The sequence below is a fragment of the Delphinus delphis genome, chromosome 20 (assembly GCF_949987515.2).
Source record: "Delphinus delphis chromosome 20, mDelDel1.2, whole genome shotgun sequence".
Classification (NCBI taxonomy): domain Eukaryota; kingdom Metazoa; phylum Chordata; class Mammalia; order Artiodactyla; family Delphinidae; genus Delphinus; species Delphinus delphis.
Window position 1 is genome coordinate 46,579,956 of NC_082702.1, and position 24,879 is coordinate 46,604,834.

Genomic DNA, 24,879 nt, shown 5'->3' on the forward strand with positions numbered 1-24,879 from the left:
TCTGCCTGCCAATGCAGAGGACACGGGTTCGAGCCCTGGTCCGGGAAGATCCCACATGCTGCTGAGCAACTAAGCCCGTGTACCACAGCTACTGAGTCTGCGCTCTAGAGCCCGTGAGCCACAACTACTGAGCCCGTGCGCCTAGAGCCCATGCTTCACAACAAGAGAAGCCACTGCAATGAGAAGCCTGCGCACCGCAATGAAGAGTAGCACCCACTCGCCACAACTAGAGAAAAAAGCCCGTGTGCAGCAACGAAGACCCAATGCAGCCAAAGGAAAAAAAAAAGACATCTGCTTTAGTTTCTACTGTACAGCAAAATGAATCAGCTATACATATACATATATCCCCTCTTTTTTGGATTTCCTTCCCATCTAGGTCACCACAGTGCATTAAGCAGTTTCCTGTGTTATACAGTATGCCACATAAGGCTCTTTACATTTAAATTAAATTACATAAAAATTTTACAATTAAGTTCTTCATTCACATTAACTACTTTCAAGTGCTCACATGACCCGTGTGACATAATTGGACAGTGCTACTCTATGGGTTCAAGGACAACACACAGAAGGCATCGTGTGCTTCATTTTGCCTAACATCAAGAGGCAAATTATTTCTGGTTAACCCATTTACAGTGATGCAAGGGTTGATCAGTGTATTCAGGTGGTGACAGGCTGACCCCTCCACTGTAAATTCATCCTGAATTGATGAAGCTGATGCCTGATTAATTATTTTATAGAGGTTTCAGTAGCGCTTTTTTTAAAAGGTTCACAATACGGCCCATGAGACACTAGAGCTCACATAAAAAGAGTGAGGTCAATCTAAAGATATTGGTATGGAAAGATATCCAAAACAGGAAGTTAAATGGGAAAGAGCAAATTATAGAGTAGTATGTATCAATAAAGTGTGACTTGTGTAAAAAATAAACTAAGCAACCACACACATACCCGTATGAAGATACTTGCAATTATGGAGAACTTTGGCTCTTTGCTTTATATACGTCAGTATAAAAAACTGACAGACTACTCACCAGGGCAGAATTTGACATTTCATCCCCAGTACACACCAGGATGCTGCCATCATTCTCTGGATTTTGGAAAATGGCACTTTTGGTCAGTAGTTTGCAAGTGGGTCCCCCACGGAATGTTTGTACAGAATTGCAGGAACAGATTGGCTCTCCAGCATTATCCAGCTTATAGGACATCTCCATGAGTACACTTCGTAAGGTTTTGTGATTTTTATCTATGAGACAGAGAAATCAGTATTGATCCATGGGGATGGTCCAAAGAAATTAACCAAATACATGAACTTGGTTACCAGTTAGTTGAGTGGAAAGGGCACAATTTTATCAAACCATCATGAATAGCTACAGAGCAAACATAACAAGAACAAAATAATACATCATAAATGAAATTCAGAACCCTAGGCTAGGATGAAGCAAGTTATCTACGATAGGTTTTTGTATATGAGGGATACAATTCTGAGAATGAGCTAGCCTTTTTACGAAAATCACTGTAACTGGCCAGACCTCTGTTTGGGTTTTTGTCTTCCTTAAGGGTTCTGACTACAAGGCTTTTTCCTTCCCCAAGTCAGGACCCCAATAATCCCCGGAACTGTACATATAAAGTGAAAGCATATTATTACAGAAGGGGAAACATATACAAGTGGTTCTGCTGGGAGGCAAACAAAAGCTAGAGAACAAAATGGGATCCCCAAGCTTTCTAAAGTCATAGCAAATCCTTGGAGATAGAGGACCTAGATGACTAAAACCAAAAGGGAAAGAAGAGTCTGCTGAAGCAGCTTCTCAGCTCAAACAAAACTTAAAATGCTTAGGTCAATCCACAACTAGCAGAAATTTAAAAGTACAAGGTTACTGGGCACTTTAATGACTATCTCTTACAAAACATCTGCCTGACCATCAATATAGCTCATCAGGAATTTAGATTCATACCTTTCAGCTAGGAAAAACCTGTCAATTTTAGCATAGTTGCTAGTTGAGGGTTGCAGTCCTGGTTCTGGAGGGCATGAGAAGTTCAGCTGGCTTGGGCCACTACAGTTGTCCATCTACTCTTTACTTATGTTTGTTGGCCCCAAATAAGGAAGAACAGCTAATAGCCTAGAGTCTGGGCTCTCTACATGACTCCCCTTATCTGGGCCTTTCTTTTAAGTGAAATGAGGGGCAAGTAGAAAACATGAAACTGATCTAAGGGTAGCTCAGTGGCTTCAAGAGCAGGTCTCCTCATTCCACTACTGCCTTAAGTCACAGGGGCTCCTAAAGTGGCTAATTCACTTCCAAGGAGTACCTGGCCAAATATGTCCCAGTTCACACAAGTGAGGAAAAGGGAGGCAGGCTCTATGGAAGAACTCGGGGCCACTGTCCTCACTGTAGTAGCAAGAGCTATTAGTCTGTGAGGGGCTTACCAGTACCACCTGAAGGCTAGGACAAGCTCTCCTTTTCTCCCCTCTACCGATCTGCTCCCAAACAAACCACAGGTCCCACGAGGACATGCGAACAACACTCACCAGGCCTGTAGGTCACAAGACAGTGCCGGCTGCTGCTCTCTGTCTGAAAGTCTATGCAGCCCCCAGGCTCCATGGGCAGCACATGAGGCCAATGAGTAAAGCCCATTTTCAGCTCCCAAAAGGAAGCATTCTCCAAGCTTCCAGCCAACAGCCCACCATATGGAAATGCAGCCGAGGCAGCTCTGGGTATGTATGACAGGGATACCAGCGGGCATCTGAAGGGAAAGAAAGGAAATCATGCCTCACCTTCCAATACTTGGATTGCTCCAGACCCCACTACCAGGAGCCCTTGAGGACTTTCCTAACTCTATAGAAAAGGTTAAAAAACTTCTGAGGGTCACTATCCTCTGATAGCTGATAAAACTACCAACCCACTCTGCAGAAACAAAAGAGCATACATATAATATTCCACGTTCAGTTTCAGAGGAGACACCACATGCTCTAAAAGCAACGGGAAAAAAAATGGACTAGGAAATTTAAAAGTACAAGGTTACAAACACAAGATCTGATGGGTGTGAAGCTTCTGGAAATGGGGTTAGCCACATACACAAGAAAAGTCAGGAAGGAAATTCAGCTTATACATCTAATAAACTAAAGCTTCCAAGCTGTAGTTGACAGACCCCCTCAATTAAAATCCAGCCTAGGGAATTCCCTGGCAGTCCAGTGGTTAGGAATCTGTGCATTCACTGCTGTGGGCCCAGGTTCAACCACTGGTCAGGGAACTAAGATCCTACAAGCTGTGTGGCACGGCCAAAAAACAAACAAAACAGCCTAAAGCAACTACATTTTAATTCAGAAACAGGATTGTTTCTTTAGAGATTTTCTAAATGTCTTTCTGCAATCATATGACCCAGACTGCATGCCAAGAGTTCTCTCAGAAATGTTAGCCTACAGACTATGTTCCTATGAACTCGTTTCTGCTGAAGCTGCCAAAGTGATCACATTGCCTGCTTTGTTTCATTTCCTTGTCATAATGAAGCTAACCTAAGCAAACTAAAACAAAAACGAATACATATTCATCCCTTGCTATTTGCTGTATTTTATTGTCTACTCTACGTGGATCCTCTATATCGATGGCAGTCACCTTGTTTGCCTGGAGTTCGTATTTGTATAAACTTACATCAGTCACCTTCAGGCCCATGAACCACATCACTGAAGAACGATTCCACTCAACCCAAACGAAAAGAAGACCCCACAGTGTTGAGGCTAGGTTTCAGTAAACAATTATTACTATAGTGATATCTTTATGTTTAGATTGCTCTACCCCCCTTTTAGTACACTCTGAAGAGCCAAAGTGATGCTGGTGGCTACCCATCCTCAGAACCTGGGCCAACTTCACAAACCTCCCAATTCTATAAATGGATTATAAATGGATAAATCATAGTAATATGGTTCAGCTGTGGATTAGGGAAGTTTTAAATCACTTTTTATTGGGCTGCTCTTTACTGATCTCTTCCTGTGTGTTAGACATGTGTCTATTAAAGCAAGACTGTGCTAACCATATTTCACAGATGAAGCTCATAACAGGCCAAGAAATGTGACCAAGGTCACACAGCTCATAAATGGTGGAGCTGGGCTCTGAACATAGATCTGATTTCATTTTGGCATGTTGGGTGAATCTGGTTATATTTGGTAGCAGAACTTTCTACCATATGAACTATCATGAACACAAACTCTAAGGATGTTACTGATTCTGAAGTGAGAATAGATCAGTGGACTCAGAGAACTGCCCTCTGTTAGGAATTCTGATCAACTGTGAAACACTCTCAAAAGACAGGATTAATACAATAACAGTCTAAGAGAAAGCTGTTACCTACAGGTGGCTCCCTACCTAGCTTTCTGAGGTGCTAACTCCTGGATATGAGAGCTTGTGTTTCGAAGGTCATACAACAGAATTGAACCGTTGACCAATCCAGCATACATGTAATTGTTTTCATCAAGACACCAGCAGCAGCTCCAGACAGGACGTCCAGTATTATAAGTCTGGACCACAGTATTTGTCTCCAGGCTGTGGAGTTAAAAAAGACTTTTACAACTATGCATTACAAAAATCAAATACAGAAGAAAGATGTAAAGATTATCATTTTAATGATGATCCTTTAAGAACATAACCACACACCAAAACTATCTGGATTCCCAATTTCCCCTAGGGACTGCCCAGATAACTCCTTTTAATGCCAAAATATTTGTTTTGGGGGACACAGGTTTCCCTCCTGAGCTGTAAGGAAGTAAATGAATAAGTTAAAGGGACAGATAGACAGTACATTCCCTACTCTACCCTTATTACCTTCTCCATAGCTACCTATTACACAGGTAATCAATATTTAATATTGAAAAATTAGAAAATACATATAAGAAAAATAAAAATAAATTATAATCCAATCATCCAGAGGTAGTCATTAATAACACTTTGTTATTTAACCTTTCTTTCTCCCCCTATTTTTCAACACTACTAAAATAAGTCATAGCATATAGATACACATAAAACCTAACGGTACATTGATTTTTGGGGTAAAATTAAGCTGAAGCATTCTTGAAAAGTCAAAAGGCATATCAGGCCTGGAGCAGGCATCATGATGTCCCTCAGATTTAGCTGCAGAAATTAAATAAGAAGCCAACTAAGAGACATCTAATCAGAACTACTTTTTTTTAAAAAATTAATTTTCATTGGAGTATAGTTGCTTTACAATCTTGTGTTAGTTTCTACTGTACAGCAAAAGGAATCAGCTATACGTATACATAGATACCTTCTTTTTTGGATTTCCTTCCCATTTAGGTCACCAGAGAGCACTGAGTAGAGTTCCTTGTGCTATAGAGTAGGTTCTCACTAGTTACCTATTTTATACATAATAGCAATAGTGTATATATGTCAATCCTAATCTCCCAATTCCTCCCACCCCCTTCTTTTCCCCCTTGGTATCCATACATTTGTTCTCTATGTCTGTGTCTCTATTCCTGCTTTGCAAATAAGATCATCTATACCATTTTTCTAGATTCCACATATATGTGTTAATATATTTGTTGTTCTCTTTCTGACTTACTTCACTCTGCATGACAGTCTCTAGGTCCATCCATGTCTCTACAAATGACCCAATTTCGTTTCTTTTTATGGCTGAATAATATTCCATTGTATATACGTACCACATCTTCTTTATCCATTCCTCTGTTGATGGACATTTAGGTTGCTTCCGTGTCCTGGCTACTGTAAATAGAGCTGCAATGAACACTGGAGTGCATGTGTCTTTCTTTTTTTTCAATTAATTAATTTATTTATTGGCTGCATTGGGTCTTTGCTGCTGTGCGCGGGCTTTCTCTAGTTGCACTGAGCGGGGGCTACTCTTTGTTGTGGTGCACTGGCTTCTCACTGCAGTGGCTTCTCTTGTTGTGGAGCACAGGCTCTAGGTGTGTGGGCTTCAGTAGTTGTGGCACATGGGCTCAGTAGTTGTGGCTCACGGGCTCTAGAGCGCAGGCTCAGTAGTCGTACAACATGGGCTTAGTTGCTCCGTGGCATGTGGGATCTTCCTGGACTAGGGCTTGAACCCGTGTCCCCTGCACTGGCAGGCGGATTCTTAACCACCGTGCCACCAGGGAAGTCTGCAGCATGTGTCTTTTTGAATTATGGTTTCCTCTGGGTGTATGCCCAGTAGTGGGATTGCTGGGTCGTATGGTAGTTCTATTTTTAGTGTTTTAAGGAACCTCCATACTGTTCTCCATAGTGGCTGTATCAATTTACATTCCCACCAACAGTGCAGGAGGGTTCCCTTTTCTCCACACCCTCTCTAGCATTTACTGTTTGTAGATTTTTTGATGATGGCCATTCTGACCAGTGTGAGGTGATGCCTCATTATAGTTTTGATTTGCATTTCTCTAATAATTAGTGATGTTGAGCATCTTTTCATGGTTGGCCATCTATCTGTATGTCTTCTTTGGAGAAATGTCTACTTAGGTCTTCCGCTCACTTTTTGACTGGGTTATTTGTTTTTTTGATATTGAGCTGCATGAGCTGTTTGTGTATTTTGGAGATTAATCTTTTGTCAGCTGCTTCATTTGCAAATATCTTCTCCCATTCTGAGGGTTGTCTTTTTGTCTTATAGTTTCCTTTGCTGTACAAAAGCTTTTAAGTTTAATTAGGTCCCTTTTGTTTGTTTTTATTCTCATTACTCTAGGCGGTGGGTCAAAAAAGGTCTTGCGGGCTTCCCTGGTGGTGCAGTGGTTGAGAGACCGCCTGCTGATGCAGGGGACACGGGTTTGTGCCCCGGTCCGGGAAGATCCCACATGCCGCGGAGTGGCTAGGCCCATAGCCATGGCCGCTGAGCCTGCGCTCCACAACGGGAGAGGCCACAACAGTGAGAGGCCCGTGTACCGCCAAGAAAAAAAAAAAAAAAGATCTTGCTGTGATTTATGTCAAAGAGTGTTCTGCCTATGTTTTTGTTTTTTTAAAAACAATAAGTTTATTTATTTACTTATTTCTTTTTGGCTGCATTGGGGTTTGTTGCTGCACATGGGCTTTCTTTGGTTGCGGTGAGCAGGGGCTACTCTTTGTTGCGGTGTGCAGGCTTCTCATTGCGGTGGCTTTTCTTGTTGTGGAGCACAGGCTCCAGGTGTGCTGGCTCAGTAGTCGTGGCATACGGGCTCAGTAGACGTGGCTTGCGGGCTCTAGAGCGCAGCCTCATTAGTTGTGGCGCACGGGCTTAGTTGCGGCGCACGGGCTTAGTTGCTCCATGGCATGTGGGATCTTCCTGGACCACGGCTCGAACCCATATCCCCTGCATTGGCAGGCAGATTCTTATGCACCCCCAGGGTAGTCCTCTGCCTATGTTTTCCTCTAAGAGTTTTAAAGTGTCTGGCCTTAAATTTAAGTCTTTAATCCATTTTGAGTTTATTTTTGTGTATGGTGTTAGGGAGTGTTCTAATTTCATTCTTTTCCATGTAGCTGTCCAGTCTTCCCAGCAACACTTATTGAAGAGGCTGTCTTTTCTCCATTCTATATTCTTGCCTCCTTTGTCATAGATTAGGTGGCCATAGGTGTGTGGGTAGAACTACTTTCTAAAAGATAAAGGCATGGAGCACACTCAGATCTGGTTCAGGGTACTTGCAGAGCATGTGAAAGATTAAAATGTAGTAACTGACTACTGATAAAATGTAGTTACTGATGAGAGCAGTCATCATGGCACCCAGGACAATGAGTTCCTGGTAGGCATTTCTGTTAGGCACAATGATCCGGAAACAGACAAGGAATAAGCAGTCCCAAGCTAGTATGGTGACTCCACGGTGTCAGTACCAAGGCTCCCTCCATATTGTCATTCTACCAACTCTAGGGTGTTACTCTCATCTGCATGACTTAAGATATATTTTGTAACATATATAATTTTAAGGAGATGGAACACCACATGTTCTGTTTTGTCACCAGCTGTATCCACTTTTTAAAGCAATACATTTTAAATTCAATGAAGCTGGATCTGAGAAGACAATGCCTTAGACATCTCCCATCCCACCCCCACAAAAGCCAAGGTCATCATAACACAGATAACTAATTTCCACACTATTCAACCCTAGGCAACCTAGGGCCCATCTTCCCCACAAAGCACTCACCTGGTCAGTTTAATAGTGTTGTCTAGGGAAGCAGAGAGAAGTAAGCCTTTGGATCGACTGCTGAAAGCCAGTCCACGTATCTGTTTGCCATGCACGGGAATATACTGACTGCTTTTCATGTTGGCAGTACTCAACATCTTAACACCAAAGCCTGCCAAAGATACGAGAGAGTGAAACAGATCACTGAAAGTCAATTTAGGGCAAAGCAAACTACCATTTCAAGTAGGTCCTTTCTTCACCTTTCTTGGCATGTCTCTGGGAAAAAGCTAGTCGAACAAAGATAATAAAATTTCCCCGGGGTTCTAATTTATCTTAAAAAATACATTCCATCCCAAATATCTATCAATAAGTGAATGACAAACCACTGTATATACATACAATGGAATACTATCCAAAAATAAAAAGAAATGAACTACTGATAGACACAATAATATGGATAATCTTTAAAAAGTTATGTTGAAAAAAGCCAGACAAAAAAAGAGTAACACTGTATGGTTCCATTTATGTACAATTCTAGAAAATATAAACTGATCTATCATGACAGAACGTGGTTGCCTGGGGATGGGGAGAGGAGGGAGGGACAGGTGGATGATGGATTACAAAAGGGCTTGAGCAAACTTTCAGGGTGATAGATATGTTCATTATCTTGATTGTGGCGATGGTTTCAGGAGTGTATATATATATCAACACTCACCAAATGGTACACCACGTTAAGTATGTGCAGTTTATTGCACATCAATTATACTTTAATAATAAAGCTGTTGGGGGAGAGAGAGAAAGACACTATTCCACCTGAACCACAGATACTCAAGATGTACAACAGATAGTGAACAATAAAGAATGGAGATAAGTAATTTCTGTGTCAGGTGGTCAAGATATGTTACATTTTTCTGAAACAGAATGAAAACAGATGACATCAAGTATGCTAATCAATGTATACCATTCCAAGAGAGGAAAAGAAAGCCAAAAACTTGTCCTTTTAAATTTGTTACTCTGTTTTCTTACAAGGTTATGATAATACATTTATTTTTACCAAGTATCTATTTTACCTGAGTTATACACAAACAAAATTTGTCAAATCCTAGATTCAAGATCACACTTCTGCTTCACTAGGGGAAAAAGTGAGAGAAAGTTTACTGTGTTTTCTCCTGAAACAGAATTAGGAGAGCCAGAGAAACAAACACAGAAACTACAGGCTTTAAATCAACAAGGGAACATGAGTATTTGCCTAGTTAATCATTAAAGGAAACAAGAGGAAATTAGCATCATCAGTCTATCAGGAAGAGCTAGCTGTGCAGTATGGAATAGACACATTAAGAAATAAAGGAACAGATCACACCCAATTTGGGGAAACAACTGGAAGAAATAAGTATTTTTCCAATTAATGGGGAAGGTTTTATATGATGATAAATCTTTTTATTAAAATCTTGAATGGGATATAGGAACATTATAAACAATCCTTTTACTTTCCCCTCAATTGGAGCCTCCTGATAGCCTCTCAACTCATAGGTAATATTAGTGAATAGAGAAATATAAGATAATCTAGGGATTCCACCACCAATCCTATATATACCTAAGTGTGGGGGACGTAGTTTTGAAGCATTTGAATGTAACTTCTAAGTCGGGGGACAGGAAATCAGGCTGAAGCAAAGGGGACCTGACAGTTGACAGAAATCATATGCTGAAGACAGCAGGAAAAACATCTACAACACTGGGCATGTGAGATTTGGTTTTCAACATTAAGACAACCTAAAATTAAGCTTGGAAAGCACACAAAAAAGAGAAAAGCAGTATAATATTAATAAAATAATAATGTTCCCAAATTCTTTTATTTGGAATTTGTCAATTTGAACACTACTGAAAATAAGCATTAAATCTTGTTTTAACTTGAATTAGAGCTTGGGGTAGTGTTTTTTCAAATATTTCTAGTCTAAAATGAACCTGTACTTTACTGGAACGTACAGGAATGATGTTCTTATCCTTGGACAACCCACACTTCTAAGTACATCTTCTCTCACTTTACCATGGTTCAGTATCTCTACCCTTTTGGTGAACAAATTTACAGAATGACATCAATAGACAGTACAGACATCTTTGCAGTACCCTAAAGTATCTGTATTAACAGGGAAGTGACTAGGAAAAAGTGATTTGGTGGGCTGTGGACAGTGTTCACCTACTAGTGAGTCCTGGATTCTTCAAGAAGGGAGGAGAGAAATAGAGTCCAAAAATGAACATAAAAACAGGTTCTGGGGACTTCCCTGGTGGTGCAGTGGTTAAGAATCCGCCTGCCAACGCAGGCAACACGGGTTTGAACCCTGGTCCGTGAAGATCCCACATGCCGCGGAGCAACTAAGCCTGTGTGCCACAACTACTGAGCCTGCACTCTAGAGCCCACAAGCTACAAGTACTGAAGCCTGTGTGCCTAGAGCCCGTGCTCTGCAGCAAGAGAAGCCACTGCATCTCTTAAGCCCATGCACCACGATGAAAAGTAACCCCCTCTCGCCGCAACTAGAGAAAGCCCACGTGCAGCGACGAAGACCCAACGCAGCCAAAAAATAAATAAATAAATGTTCCTTAAAACAAAACAAAACAAAAACAAAACCACCTGAGGTTCTGGACTATTCACCTGGAAGGAAGGAGGCCTGAGGAGAAGGCTGTGATACTACCAGGCAGCTCAGAGCATCAGAGTATGTCATGACTCGGCAGTTTCCGGTTTGAGACACTGTGAATGTCTTCTGGAAATGGTACTTGTGTTGGCTCTGGCTGGAGGACAGGCTGCTTAGGAAACGTGCTTGGGAACTCCCGGTCAGCTGTGAAATCTCACTCTGATGCTGCACAATAAGTTTTTTCAAGTCCTATAAACGAAAAAGATTCTGTAAATGTGAAGCTTTTTCGTTTGGTGTTCCCCTCATACACAATTCCTTGATCTAATACAAGGATATTTCTTATCCTTTACGAGAAAATGTTAACATGAATCCTAAAGAACTGCTGCAGTTTTCACAATATTTCAACAAGCAATTGAAATAGGGAGAGCATGGAATCATAAAGCACTGAAAGTCCTTAATGGTCATTTTGTCTGAAATTCTCATTTAATTGGTAGATTCAAGGAAGTGAAATGACTTAAACAAGTTTTGATTATCAGGTGGCTGTTCAATTTTTAAATAATTCACACTGCAGTAGAATTCATCATAAAGCAGGTATATAAGCCCTAATCAGAAATAAAGAGTTGATCATGTTTACTTCCTGAAAAACCTGGCAAATCCTATTCGTATCTGAGATGAAACTAAATAATATTTAGATGCCTTCTTAATTCCTACTCCAAAAGTTCTTTGGATTAGAGAAGGCAAACTTACCTGAACATGACTGTGAAGCTTAGTGCATTCCTCAGTGAGGACTTGAAGCTGGAGCCGGCACTGTGCCGATTCTAACTCAGCCTTCTTCCTTAGCATCTTCTCCTCTTCTAAGGAACTAGAGGGGGAAAGCCAGCAACAGGTGGAGATTAGAAAGGCTACAGAAGACTTCGCATCAAGATGACATAGTAAATTCATGCTATGATATACACTTTGCTGTAAATATGTCACGATAGTGAATAAAATATAACAAGTGAAAAATCTCTCAAGCCCAGAAACACTACCCAGAAACACTACAGGAAAGTAGCATGCAGGGCTGAACTCATGAGCCTACTGGGGTGGGTCTCAGTGTTGAAGTAGGCAGTGATGACCAGGAATCTGGCTCTTACTAGGGAATGGGGACCTAAAATGCAAAATGAGGGATTACAGCCAAGCTCACTGCTTGAGTTAGAGCCAAATTATAAAAGAGTAAAAATGACCTGTTAAAAGACCAAGGTTATCTACTGGATAAAAAGAAAATAAGGTACTGGTTGTTCATCAGATACTCAAATTAAAGAACACTATAAAAAGAGGCTGGACTTCCCTGGTGGCACAGTGGTTAGGAATCTGTCTGCCAGTGCAGGGGACATGGGTTCGAGCCCTGGTCTGGGAAGATCCCACATGCCACGGAGCAACTAAGCCCATGTGCCACAACTACTGAGCCTGCACTCTAGAGCCCGCATGCCACAACTACTGAAGCCTGTGCTCCACAACAAGAGAAGCCACCGCAGTGAGAAGCCCGCACACCACAACAAAGAGTAGCCCCCACTAGAGAAAGCCCGCGTGCAGCAATGAAGACCCAATGCAGCCAAAAATAAATAAATAAATAAATTTTAAAAAGAGGCTTAAGTTAAAAAGATAGAAAGTATACACTAGGCGAATGTTAAAAAAAAGACTGATTAGAATTAAAAAGGATGAATAGGCATAAAGAGGAACAATGTGTAATGAAAGGACACATTCACCAGGAATAAAAATCATAAATCTGAATGTTTCAAAATATGAAATGCAAAAAAAGAAATTTCCACTGCAATGAGACAGGAGAGAAAAAAAGATGAAAATTAGAAAGGAAGGGATAAAGTGGCTCTTATAATTCAAGAGAACCCACAAACTATTAGAGTTCAGCAAGGCTGCTGTAGTCAAGATCAAGAAATTAGATCAACAGCATTCCCCATATACCAGATAACTGACTAGTAAATATAACAGAAAAAAATTCATTCGAAATAGCATTCTAACAACAGCAACCTAGGAATAAAGTTAAGGCCTTTAAGAAGCAAAACAGTTATAAAAGACACAAATGAAACAGGGAATAAGTGAAAGGATATTATATAATATTCACAGCTGGAAAGACTAAATTGAAGTACTGGTGCAAGAATTAACAAACAGACCCCGGAACAACAGAGTAGTCCATTCATAATATAGAAACTTAATTTAGGATAGAGGTAGCAATGGAAATTTATATAGAAAGAACATTTCTATATAAATTTTTATTTATTAATTTAAAATTATTTATTAGTTTTTAAATTATTAATCTTAATTAATACAATTGTGGTCATCCATAAAACTAGATTTTAGGTAGACTAAAAACTAGTGTAAAAACTAAAGCTTTTAAAGACATTTAAAAGGGGCTTCCCTGGTGGCACAGTGGTTAAGAATCTGCCTGCCAGTGCAGGGGACATGGGTTCAAGCCCTGGCCCAGGAAGATCCCACATGCCACAGAGCAACTAAGCCCATGCGCCACAACTACTGAGCCCGTTCACCTAGAGCCCGTGCTCAACAAGATAAGGCGCCACAATGAGAAGCCCGTGCACCGGAACAAAGATTAGCCCTCGCGTGCCACAACTACAGAAAGCCCACACGCAGCAACAAAGACCCAATGCAGCCAAAAGAAAAAATTTATTAAAAAAAAAAAAAAAAACATTTAAAAGAAGATATTATGTCTCCATGATTGTAATGTAGTAGGGACAAAAACACACAAAACGAGAGACTGATAAATGACTACACTAAAATTAAAAACTTGTGTTCAACAAAAGATACAATAGACAAGTTAAAGAGACAAACCATAAACTAGAAGATGACATTTGCAAGGTATACAACCAACAAAGAGTTGGTATAAGGAAAACAAAGAACTATAAATCAGTAAGAAACAATATATTTTGTTCAATATAAATGAGCAAAATATTTGAGCACAATGTATAGAAAAGTAGGTTCAACCGCAATTGAGGAAAAGCAAATTAAAGTAAATACTACTTCACTCCATGAAACTGGCAAAAATTAAGTCTGATAATATAAAGTAGGTGAGGGTATGAAAAAAAATGAGAAATCTCTTACACTGCTGCTGGTATATACTGGAATAGCCTCTTGGAAGAGCAATTTGACAATATCTAGTAAAGTTGAAATTACACGTACGCTATGATAAAGCAAATCCACTTCTAGACCGAAAGAAACTCACCTATCTCTCTGCAGCATGGCTTATATTAACAAAAACTGGAAACCACCTAACTGTCCACCAATACAAAATACATATAAGTAAACTCTAATTAGAGAAATAGAATATTATATAGAAATTAAAATGAATCAACTAGAGCTACATATATCAACTAGGATATGTGCCTCAGAGTATTAACCAAAAATCAAGTCTTATTAAGTACATCTCTGCACATATCCTTAATCATTTCTTTAGAAAAAATGCCTGAAGCAGAATTACTTTTAGACTTCTGAAGCATATTGCCAAAGGCCTCTCTAAATGTTTGTGCCCGTGTACATTTTTACCAGTAATACATGAGCGAACCCACATCCCTGTACTCTCTCAGTGCAGGTTCTTTTTATTTTTTTTGGCTGTGCTGCGAGGCATGTGGGATCTTAGTTCCCTGACCAGGAACTGAACCTGTGCCCCTTGCAGTGGAAGCGTGCAGTGTTAACCACAGGACCGCTAGGGAAGTCCAGTGCAGGTATTTTTAATCTTTAATGTTCTTAGAGCATATTTTATAAGTAGTGTTATTAGCATTTGTTCATGGGCTTCCAAAATCTTGATAATTTCTTGCATTGTACGACAAGTGCAAAGCCTCATTTGTGAGACTTCTTTGCAGAGTACTGTTGCAGGAGGGCTTAGGGACACAAGAAACAAAAATTCTCAGTTTTTAAAAAGTATCATTAAGTCTATTCTAGTGACAAGGAGATTGAGACTTGGGAGTGTGTTCTAGATGGCCATGAATTGGCTACAAAGAGTAAGACAGAGGATTCCCTGATTCAGTGTTCACAGTGTTTAGCAGCAGAGGCAGGCAGTAAATGAATCCCTAGGGAAGAATCTGGACAGGCTACAAAAAATCCAGGCTATCTTTCTGATTGGGTCTGCTTCCCAGCCTAGGTGTGAGGTATTACTGTATGGCTAAAGGTTTCTCTATGACCTTTTTATTTTTTAAATTCATTCATTATTTATTTTTAGTTGCATTGGGTCGGTTGCTGCGCGTGGGCTTTCTCTAGCTGTGGTGAGCAGGGGCTACTCTTCCTTGCGGCACGTGGGCCTCTCATTGTGGTGGCTTCTTCTGTTGCAGAACATGGGCTCTAGGCACGCGGGCTTCAGTAGTTGTGGCTCGTGGGCTCTAGAGCGCAGGCTCAGTAGTTGTGGCTCATGGGCCCAGTTGCTCCATGGCATGTGGGATCTTCCCGGACCTGGGCTCGAACCCGTGTCCCCCGCACTGGCAGGCGGGTTTCTAACCACTGTGCCACCAGGGAAGCCCCAGATCATCATTTTTAATGCTATATGGAGAGCAAACCATGCTTCAGATGATCAGACATGTATCATAAATCACAGTGTTAGACAGATTGCCAATGATCCCCAGAGATCCCCAGTCACAGCCCAAGGAAAGCCTCAGAACCACACTAAGAGTGACTCATACCTTTTCAGAGGTGCATACAAAGAACCAAAAGCGAATATTCCAGCTAGGCAGACTCTTGCCACCTACCTTTTTGTGAGCTCCTGTTCACTAGTGTCCAAAGCTCTCAGGGTTCGGGCATAAAGGACAACGATGTCACTGTGCTTGGCTTTCTTGTTGCACTAAGGAGCCCAATGGGACACAATAAGTGTGGTTCTAGGAATCCTCCTGACTTAACATGTTGACTGTGCACATGCACAGTTCTTAACTATGGTCTTTACCTGAGGACATTTTCGTGCCTGTCCTTTGAGCCACTTAGAAATGCACTTATACCCAAAGAGGTGCCCACAGCGCAATGCCGAGAGCCGGTGATCCCCAGCGTTGGTCCACTGTTCCAAACATATCGTGCAAGTGTCCGCTTCTTCCTCATCCACAGAAGCAGAAGCTAGAAGAGGATTAGACTTCTGGGGAGACTGCTAGATGGAAACCAGAATACATTCAAATTAGAGAAGATGCAAAATCAGTCTTGAAGAAGATGTGAAACTCTATCAAATTAACAAAAGATACACAAAAATGATACAAACACAATTGAAAATGCCAAAGAAAAACCCCAACACCCATGAATCACTTCCCATTCTTTCCAGAATGCAATCTGGTCAAAGGTAATATAAGCCATGAAAATATTATTACCCTTTGAGCTTATAAAATTCTTGATTTTCTTTCATTCAAATGACAAAAAGGAGCTATATTTACGAAGATATTAAAACAAAACAAATCTAGAAGTGACCCAGTTAAATAACAACAGGGAATATTAAGTTTGTTATACATTGTAAATTAGGTCCATAATCAATTCAAGTAGCTATAAAATACCTGGCTCATGTGAATAAAGAAAAAAAAAATACCAGGAAAAAAAGAAAGGATATAAACAACTCACACAAAAATACAAATGGTCGGCAAGTGTTCACTTATAAAGAAATGAAAATTCAAGTAAGAGACCACATTTTTACTTTTTCATCTAATAGATGTCTGATGACACCAAGCACTGAGGGTGAGGGAGAAATGGGCATACTTACATACTGTTGCTGCAAGTAAAACTGGCACAAATTTTCCTGAGAGCAACTTGGCATTATCTATCAAAACTAAAAATACATACATCTTTCCTTTGATATAGCAATCTTTCTGCTAGAAATATATCCCATGAATATAATCACAAATATTTGCCAAGACAATAGTACAAAGATGCTCAGTGCAGCATGATCTTATTAGGAAGCAACAGCAACAACAAAGAAATAAAGAAAAAGGGAACAACCATAACGTACATGGCAAGGGAAGAGTTAACTAAAAATGTACTCCTATATAAAAACACTGTGCAGCTATTACTACCAATAAGAATGAGATTCAACTTTATGTACTGACACTAAAAGGCTCTCCAAAATGCAGTAAGTTGGGGGAAAAGGAACCAGTCCCAGAACAGGATATTATATAATCCCTCTTGTGTGAATTTTAAGATAGAACATTTAAGTGAATTCAGTAAAGTTGAAGGATACAAAATTCATCTACAGAAATCTGTTGCATTTCTACACACTAAAAATGAACTATCAGAAAGAGAAATTAAGAAAATAATCCCATTTGTGAACTACATCAAAAAGAACAAAATACTTAGAAATAAATCTAACTGAAGAGGTAAAAGACCTGTACTCTGAAAATTATAAGACACTGATGAAAGAAACTGAAGACAACACAAACAAATGGAAAGATATACTATGCTCATGGATTGGAAAAATTAACACTGTTAAAATAATCATATCCCCGCCAGGTAATCTATAGATTCAATGCAATCCCTGTCAAAATATGAATAACATTTTTCACAGAACTAGAATAAACAATTCTAAAATTTGTATGGAAACACAAAACTCCAAATAGCCAAAGCAATCTCAAGAAAGAGGAAGAAAGTTGGAAACATTACACTCCCTGATTTCAAACTATACTACAAAACTACAGTAATCAAAACAGTATGGTACTATCACATAAGCGGACATATAGATCAATGGAACAGAACAGAGAGCCCAGAAATAAAGCCACACTTATATGGGCAATTAATTTACGAACAAAAGAGGCAAGAATAGACAATGGGGAAAAGACAGCCTCTTCAATAAATGGTGTTGGGAAATCTGGACAACTACATGCAAAAAAATCAAACTGGACTACTTTCTCACATCATATACAAAAGTAACCTCAAAATGGACTGAAGATTTAAATATAAGACCTGAAACCATAAAACTTCTAGAAGAAAACATAGGCAATAGGCTCTTTGACATCAGTCCTAGCAGTGTTTTTTTTGAATATGTCTCCTCAGGCAACGGAAGCAAGCGAAAATAAACAAACAGGACTACATCAAACTAAAGTTTTTGCACAGCAAAGGAAAACTATCAACAAAATGAACAGGCAGCCTACCGAATTGGAGAAGGTATTAACAAAAGATATATCTGATAATATCCAAAATAAACAAAGAGCTCATACAACTCAACAGCAAAAAAACCACCTGATAAAAAATGGGCAAAAGGGGCTTCCCTGGTGGTGCAGTGGTTGAGAGTCCGCCTGCCAATGCAGGGGACAGGGGTTCATTCCCTGGTCCGGGAAGATCCCACATGCCGCAGAGCAGCTGGGCCCGTGAGCCATGGCCCCTGGGCCTGCGCGTCCGGAGCCTGTGCTCCGCAACGGGAGAGACCACAACAGTGAGAGGCCCGCATACCGCAAAAAAAAAAAAAAAAAAAAAAAAAAAAGGGCAAAAGACATGAACAGACATTTTCCCAAAGAAACAGCCAACAGACACATAAAAAGAAAAGATGCTCAGCATGACTAATTATAAGGGAAATGCAAATTAAAACCACAAAGAGATACCACCTTACATCCATCAGAATGGCTATCATCAAAAAGACAACAAATAACAAGCATTGGCGAGGATGTGGAGAAAAAGGAATACTCATGCACTGTTGGTGGGAATGTAAATTGGTGCACACACTATAGGAAACTGTATGGAGTGTGGACAAATAGCATATAATCTCACTTACATGTGAAATCTGAAAAATAAAACAAAACAAAAAAACCCAGACTAAGAGACACAGAGAATAAATGGGTGAGTGCCAGAGGGAAGGGGAGTGGGCTATGGCAAAATAGGTGAACGGGATTAAGAGGTACTAACCTCCAGTTATAAAATAATAAACCATGGGGATGTAATACATAGCATGAAAAATGTGGTCAATAATATTGTAATAACTTTATATGGGGATAGATGGTTACTAAACTTATTGTGGTGATCACTTCATAATGTATGCAAATGTCAAGTCACTTTGCAGTACACTTGAAACTAACATAATACTGTACATCAACTATATTTCAATAAATAAAGAAACAACATTTATACACATAAGTAAATTTATATGAGAGTAACTTTTCTAGAGAGAATGAATAAAAATAGAAACTTGCAAAAAGTGAATCAATGATGTTTTGGAACTGGCAGGGTCCACAGTTGGTATAAATAAGTCTCATATTGAGGACAGTGATATCTGTAATTTTTAAAAATAAAAACTGTTTATCTCATAGCAATCTTTCTGCCAGACAGTTCATAAACTGCATTCATATCTACTACTTAAACTGATACTTAACCTTCTTAGGTGGACAGGACAAATTCTCCTCACATCTTCCCCTACTCCATGTTTTTAAGCCTAAGGGGAGGCAGTCACACAAATAATGAGTAACTTGTATAGGATCTACACCTGGACCCCCTGCCTACAAAGTCTGTGGGTTTTCCACTTTAATCTGCAGCTGCCTTTTTAAATGTAAATAGAAACCTCTCATTTAAAAGGATGTTCATATTACCTGTTTGGGGAGAGTCTCTCCTCCACCAATACATGTAACTTCTTGCTCTGTTGAGATATCTCCGAGTTGCTCTGCCAAGTCGTTACCTCCTAGTTGCTCTGCCAAGTCGTTTCCAGAAATGATGGGATAGGTAATATATAAAAGAAGATATAAGTCAGGTATGAGGCTAGCAGGAGAGCCTGACTCACCACAGCTTTCCATTTCTAATTGATACTGTTGATGTAAAAGGAATGACAATTTCCCCAAGTAGCATCAATGAATCCTTTTTTTGTTTGCTGTGCAGCACGTGGGATCTTAGTTTCCTGACTGCGGACTGAACCCAAGCCTCCTGCAGTGGAAGCATGGAGTCCCCACCACTGGACCGCCAAGGAAGTCCCAATGAATTAATTTTTAAATGTAGACAGAATAGTAAACTAACCCACAAGTACCCATCACCCAATTTCAAAAATAATATTTTTCCAATCTTGTTCCAAATAAGCCCCCATTCCCTTTATTTTCTTTCCTAATAACAAACCCTAAAATGTGGTTTCACTTGTAAAAACTTTTGTAACACTCACTGATAAGGACTTTTTTTTTTACATAAACACTATACCTAACAAAATTAACAATACTATATCTAACAAAGTTAACAATAATCCTTCAATACCATCCCAGGCACCCAGTTTGTACTCAAAATTTCCCAGTTGTTGTTTTGTGGCCACATAGTGAGGCATGCAGGATCTTCCCCAACCAGGGAACAAACCCATGCCCCGCGTAGAGTCTTAACCACTGGACCACCAGGGAAGTCCCTCCCAATTGCTTTACAGTTGCTCTTTACAATAGATTTATTCCAATCAGGATCCAAACAAGATCTTCAAACAGTGAGCTTGGATTGTTATGTCTCTTAAGTCTTTTTCATTTACAACAATTCTCCTTCACTTATTTCTATCCCCTCCTTGTCACTGATTTGTTGAGGGAGATTTGGTCATTTGTCTTATGAAATGTCCTACATCCTGGATTTGGCTGATTGCTTCCCGTGGTATTCCTTACTTACTGCTTCACTGCCTGCCTTTCCTATAAACTGGCCGTTAGACCTAGATGATTTTGTAGATTGAATTCTGTTTTTTGCAAAGAGGAAGGGCAGCAAGAAACTTAGGTTTTGTGCTTCTGATAGCAGTACACCAGGAGGCTTACACTGGGTTCAGGTGATGTCAGTCTGACCCCTAGACTATCTGGTTCCTCAACAACCTTTCACAGCTTCCATTAATGGTCAAGATAGTAATCTTAATTTTTAGTTATTTTTCTTTTTGAGGCTCAAATTGTTCCATCGTAAGCCAGAAAGAATCCCTTCAAATTGGCTCTTTAAAAAAAAATCTTTTATTGAAATGTAATATGCATACAGAAAAGTGTACCATAAATATTTTTAGTGAATTTTCACAAACTGAACTATAAACCAGAACATCACCAACAACCCTAAGAGTGGCCCTTATACCCTTATGTCCTCCTTTTATCTTGGGTGACAGGCAGGGAGGTGACCTTGCCCCCCAAAAGTAACTACTTTACTAAATTTTAACACCATCGACTGGTTTTGCCTGTTTTTATATATAAATGGCATCTGAGTTACCCACTTTCTGCTACTTCTGTTTGACATTCTTTGCAAGGTTTTTCCATACTAATGTGTGGAGTTGTAGTTCATTTTCACTTCTGTGTTTTACTGCGTAAAAATATAACATTTATTTATCCATTCTACTGCTAATGGGTTTGTGGATAGTTTTCAGTTTTTTCCTATTACAAACAGTGTTATTACATTCTTATACATGTCGTTCATGAACACATGTACTCACTTCCTTGGCTATATACCTAAAAGTGAAATTGTTGAGCCACTGGTTCTATATATATATAGTGAGTGTATAACAATACTAGCAAAATGTTTGTACCAATTTACATTTTGATATAAAAGAGGACATCAAAATCATAAAATGTGGGGGAGGAGAGTAAGAAAATGTAGATTAAAAAAAAAAATTTCCTTAAATGTATTTGAGCCCATATGACTACCAGTCTAAGGCAAGCAGATATAGGAAAGGGTTACTATACTTGAAAAACAGGGTAACCACAAATTAAAAACATACACAAAAACCAAAAAGAAGAGAACATAAGTATAATACAAAAGATAATCGGGGGAAGGGATAAATTGGGAGACTGGGATTGACAAATACACACTACTATATATAAAATAGATAACTAATAAGAACCTACTGCATAGCACAGGGTACTCTACTCAATACTCTGTAATGACCTATATGGGAACAGAATCTAAAAAAGAGTGGATATATGTATATGTATAACTGATTGACTTTGCTGTACAGCAGAAACTAACACAACATTGTAAATCAGCTATACTCCAATAAAAACTAATAATAAGAAGAATCAAACCACAAAAGGAAAAACAAAAAGAAAAAAAGGGAAAAAGAAGAAATATAAAATCAATGGGAAAACAAGGTTTAAAATGGCACTAAATACATATCTATCAATAATTACCTTAAGGACTCCCCTGATGGTGCAGTAGTTAAGAATCCGCCTGCCAACACAGGGGACATGGGTTTGATCCCTGGTCTAGGAAGCTCCCACATGCCACAGAGCAACTAAGCCCATGTGCCACAACTACTGAGCCCATGTGCCACAACTACTGAGCACATGTGCTGCAACTACTGAAGCCTGCGCGTCTAGAGCCCATGCTCCACAAGAGAAGCCACTGCAAGGAGAGGCCTGTGCATGGCAACAAAGAGTAGCCCCCGCTTGCTGCAACTAGAGAAAGCCCGTGCACAGCAATGAAGACCCAACACAGCCAAAAATATAATAATAATAATAAAGATACATTTTTTTAATTAAAAAAATTGAGAAAATAATAAAGAAACTGTAACATTAAAAAATAAATAAATGGGGGCTTCCCTGGTGGCGCAGTGGTTGAGGGTCCGCCTGCCGATGCAGGGGACACGGGTTCGTGCCCCGGTCCGGGAGGATCCCACGTGCCGCGGAGCGGCTGGGCCCGTGAGCCATGGCCGCTGGGCCTGCGCGTCGGAGCCTGTGCTCCGCAACGGGAGAGGCCACAGCAGTGAGAGGCCCGTGTACCGCAAAATAAATAAATAAACAAACAAACAAATAAATAAATAAATAGTATATTTCTTTAAAAAAAATTACTTTAAATGTCAATGGACTAAATGCTCCAATCAAAAGACACAAAGTGGCAGACTGGATAGAAACAACAAAAGCCTACAATATGCTGCCTACAAGAGACCCACTTTAGGGCAAAGCACACATACAGATTGAAAGTGAGGGGATGGAAAAAGATATATGGTGCTAACAGAAATGATAAGAAAGTGGGGGTTGCAATACTCATATCAGACAAAATAGACTTTAAGAAAAAGGCCATAAGGAAAGATAAAGGACACTATATAATAAAAGGATCAACACAAGAAGAGGATTTTAACTCATCAACATATATGCACCTAATATAGAAGCATCAAAATACATAAAACACAATTAACAGACATAAAGGGAGAGACTGACAGGAATACAATAATAGTAGGAGACTTTAACACCCCACTCACATCAATGGACGGATCTTCTAGACTGAAAATCAATACAGCAAACAGAGATCCTAAATGATACAACAGAACTGTTAGACTTAATTGATATTTTTAGAAATTATCTCAAGCATCTTTTGTGACCACGACAGCATGAAACTAGAAATCAACCACAGAAAAAGAAATGAGAAAAAAACGATTACATGGAAACTAAACAACATGCTACTAAAAAACCAATGGGCCAATGATGAAATCAAACAGGAAATTAAAAAATACCTTGAGACAAATGACAATGAAAACACAACCATACAAAATCTATGGGATGCAGCAAAAGCAGTTCTTACAGAGAAGTTCAAGCGATACATGCCTTCCTCAAAAAACAAGAACATGTTTTTTGTCATAAACATGTCTGTTTATGACAAACTCACAGACAATATAATACTCAATGGTGAAAAGCTGAAAGCATTCCTGCTAAAATCTGGAACAAGACAAGGATGCCCACTCTCACCACTTCTATTCAACATAGTACTGGAAGTCCTAGCCACAGCAATCAGACAAGAAAAAGAAATAAAAGGTATCCAAATTGGAAGGGAAGAGGTAAAACTGTCATTATCTGCACATAATATGATACTATATATATAAAATCTTAAGGACTCCACACAAAAACTACTAGAACTGATAAAGGAATTCAGCAAGGTAGCAGGATACAAGATTAACATACAGAAATCAGTTGCATTTTACACTAACAATGAAGTATTAGAAAGGGGATGTAAAAATACAATACCTTTTAAAAAATCACACCCACAAGGGACTTCCCTGGCAGTCCAATGGTTAAGACTCTGCACTTCCACTGCATGGGGCATGAGTTCAATCCCCGGTCAGGGAACTAAGATCCCGCATGCTGTGTGGCCAAAAAGAAGAAAGAAAAAAATCACACCCCCCAAAATAAAATATTTAGAAATAAACCTGACTAAGGAGGAAAAAGACTTATTCACTGAGAACTATAAAACAAAGGAAACTATAAAATAAAGGAAACTGAAGATGATTCAAAGAAATGGAAAGATATCCCATGCTCTTGGACTGGAAGAATTAATACTGCTAAAATGGTCATACTACCCAAAGCAGCCTACAGATTTAATGCAATCCCTATCAAATTACCCATGACATTTTTCACAGCACTAGAACAAATAATCCTAAAATTTATATGGAACCATAAAAGACCCAGAATTGCCAAAGCAATCCTGAAAAAAAAGAATGAAGCAGGAGGCATAACCCTCCCAGACTTCAGACAATACCACAAAGCTACAGTAATCAAAACAGCATGGTATTGGCACAAAAACAGACATATGGATCAATGGAACAGAAAATAGAGCCCACAAATAAACCCACACACCTACAGTCAATTAATCTTCAACAAAGGAGGCAAGAATATACAATGGGAAAAAGACAGTCTCTTTAGCAAGTGGTGTTGGGAAAGTTGGACAGCCATATGTAAATAAATGAAGTTAGAACACACCTTCTCACCATACACTAAAATAAATTCAAAATGGCTCAAAGACTTAAAGATAAAACATGACACCATAAAACTCCTAAGAAGAGATCATAGGCAAAACAAATCATACCAATGTTTTCTTAGGTCAGTCTCCCAAAGCAATAGAAATAAAAACAAAACTAAATAAATGGGACCCAATCAAACTTACAAGCTTTTGTACAGCAAAGGAAACCATAAGCAAAATGAAAAGACAACCTACAGAATGGGAGAAAATATCTGCAAAAGATGTGACTGACATGGGCTTAATTTCCAAAATATACAAACAGCTCATACAACTCAACAACAAAAAAACAACCCAATCAAAAAATGGGCAGAGTAAGTCAGAAAGAGAAAGACAAATACCGTATGCTAACACATATATATGGAATTTAAGGGAAAAAAAAATGTCACGAAGAACCTAGGGGTAAGACAGGAATAAAGACACAGACCTACTAGAGAATGGACTTGAGGATATGGGGGGGGGAAGGGTAAGCTGTGACAAAGCAAGAGAGAGAGGCATGGACATATAAAC

General features: G+C 39.4%; 1 protein-coding gene across 2 annotated transcripts in view; it reads right to left on the reverse strand.

The window, feature by feature from the left end:
- Positions 1-24,879, reverse strand: part of RFWD3 (ring finger and WD repeat domain 3) — a 40,875-nt gene that overhangs the window by 3,163 nt on the left and 12,833 nt on the right. The window contains exons 4-12 of one of the 2 annotated variants that reach the window (XM_060000598.1): positions 19,254-19,351; positions 15,656-15,847; positions 15,465-15,556; positions 11,467-11,581; positions 10,740-10,968; positions 8,114-8,264; positions 4,353-4,529; positions 2,522-2,736; positions 1,029-1,240 (exon numbers count right to left, since the gene is read on the reverse strand). In XM_060000598.1, coding sequence (XP_059856581.1) covers positions 1,029-1,240; positions 2,522-2,736; positions 4,353-4,529; positions 8,114-8,264; positions 10,740-10,968; positions 11,467-11,581; positions 15,465-15,556; positions 15,656-15,847; positions 19,254-19,351 — 1,481 coding nt within the window. Of the gene's footprint in view, positions 1-1,028; positions 1,241-2,521; positions 2,737-4,352; positions 4,530-8,113; positions 8,265-10,739; positions 10,969-11,466; positions 11,582-15,464; positions 15,557-15,655; positions 15,851-19,253; positions 19,352-24,879 lie in introns of both variants that reach the window. The other variant, XM_060000597.1, reaches the window with a different exon arrangement.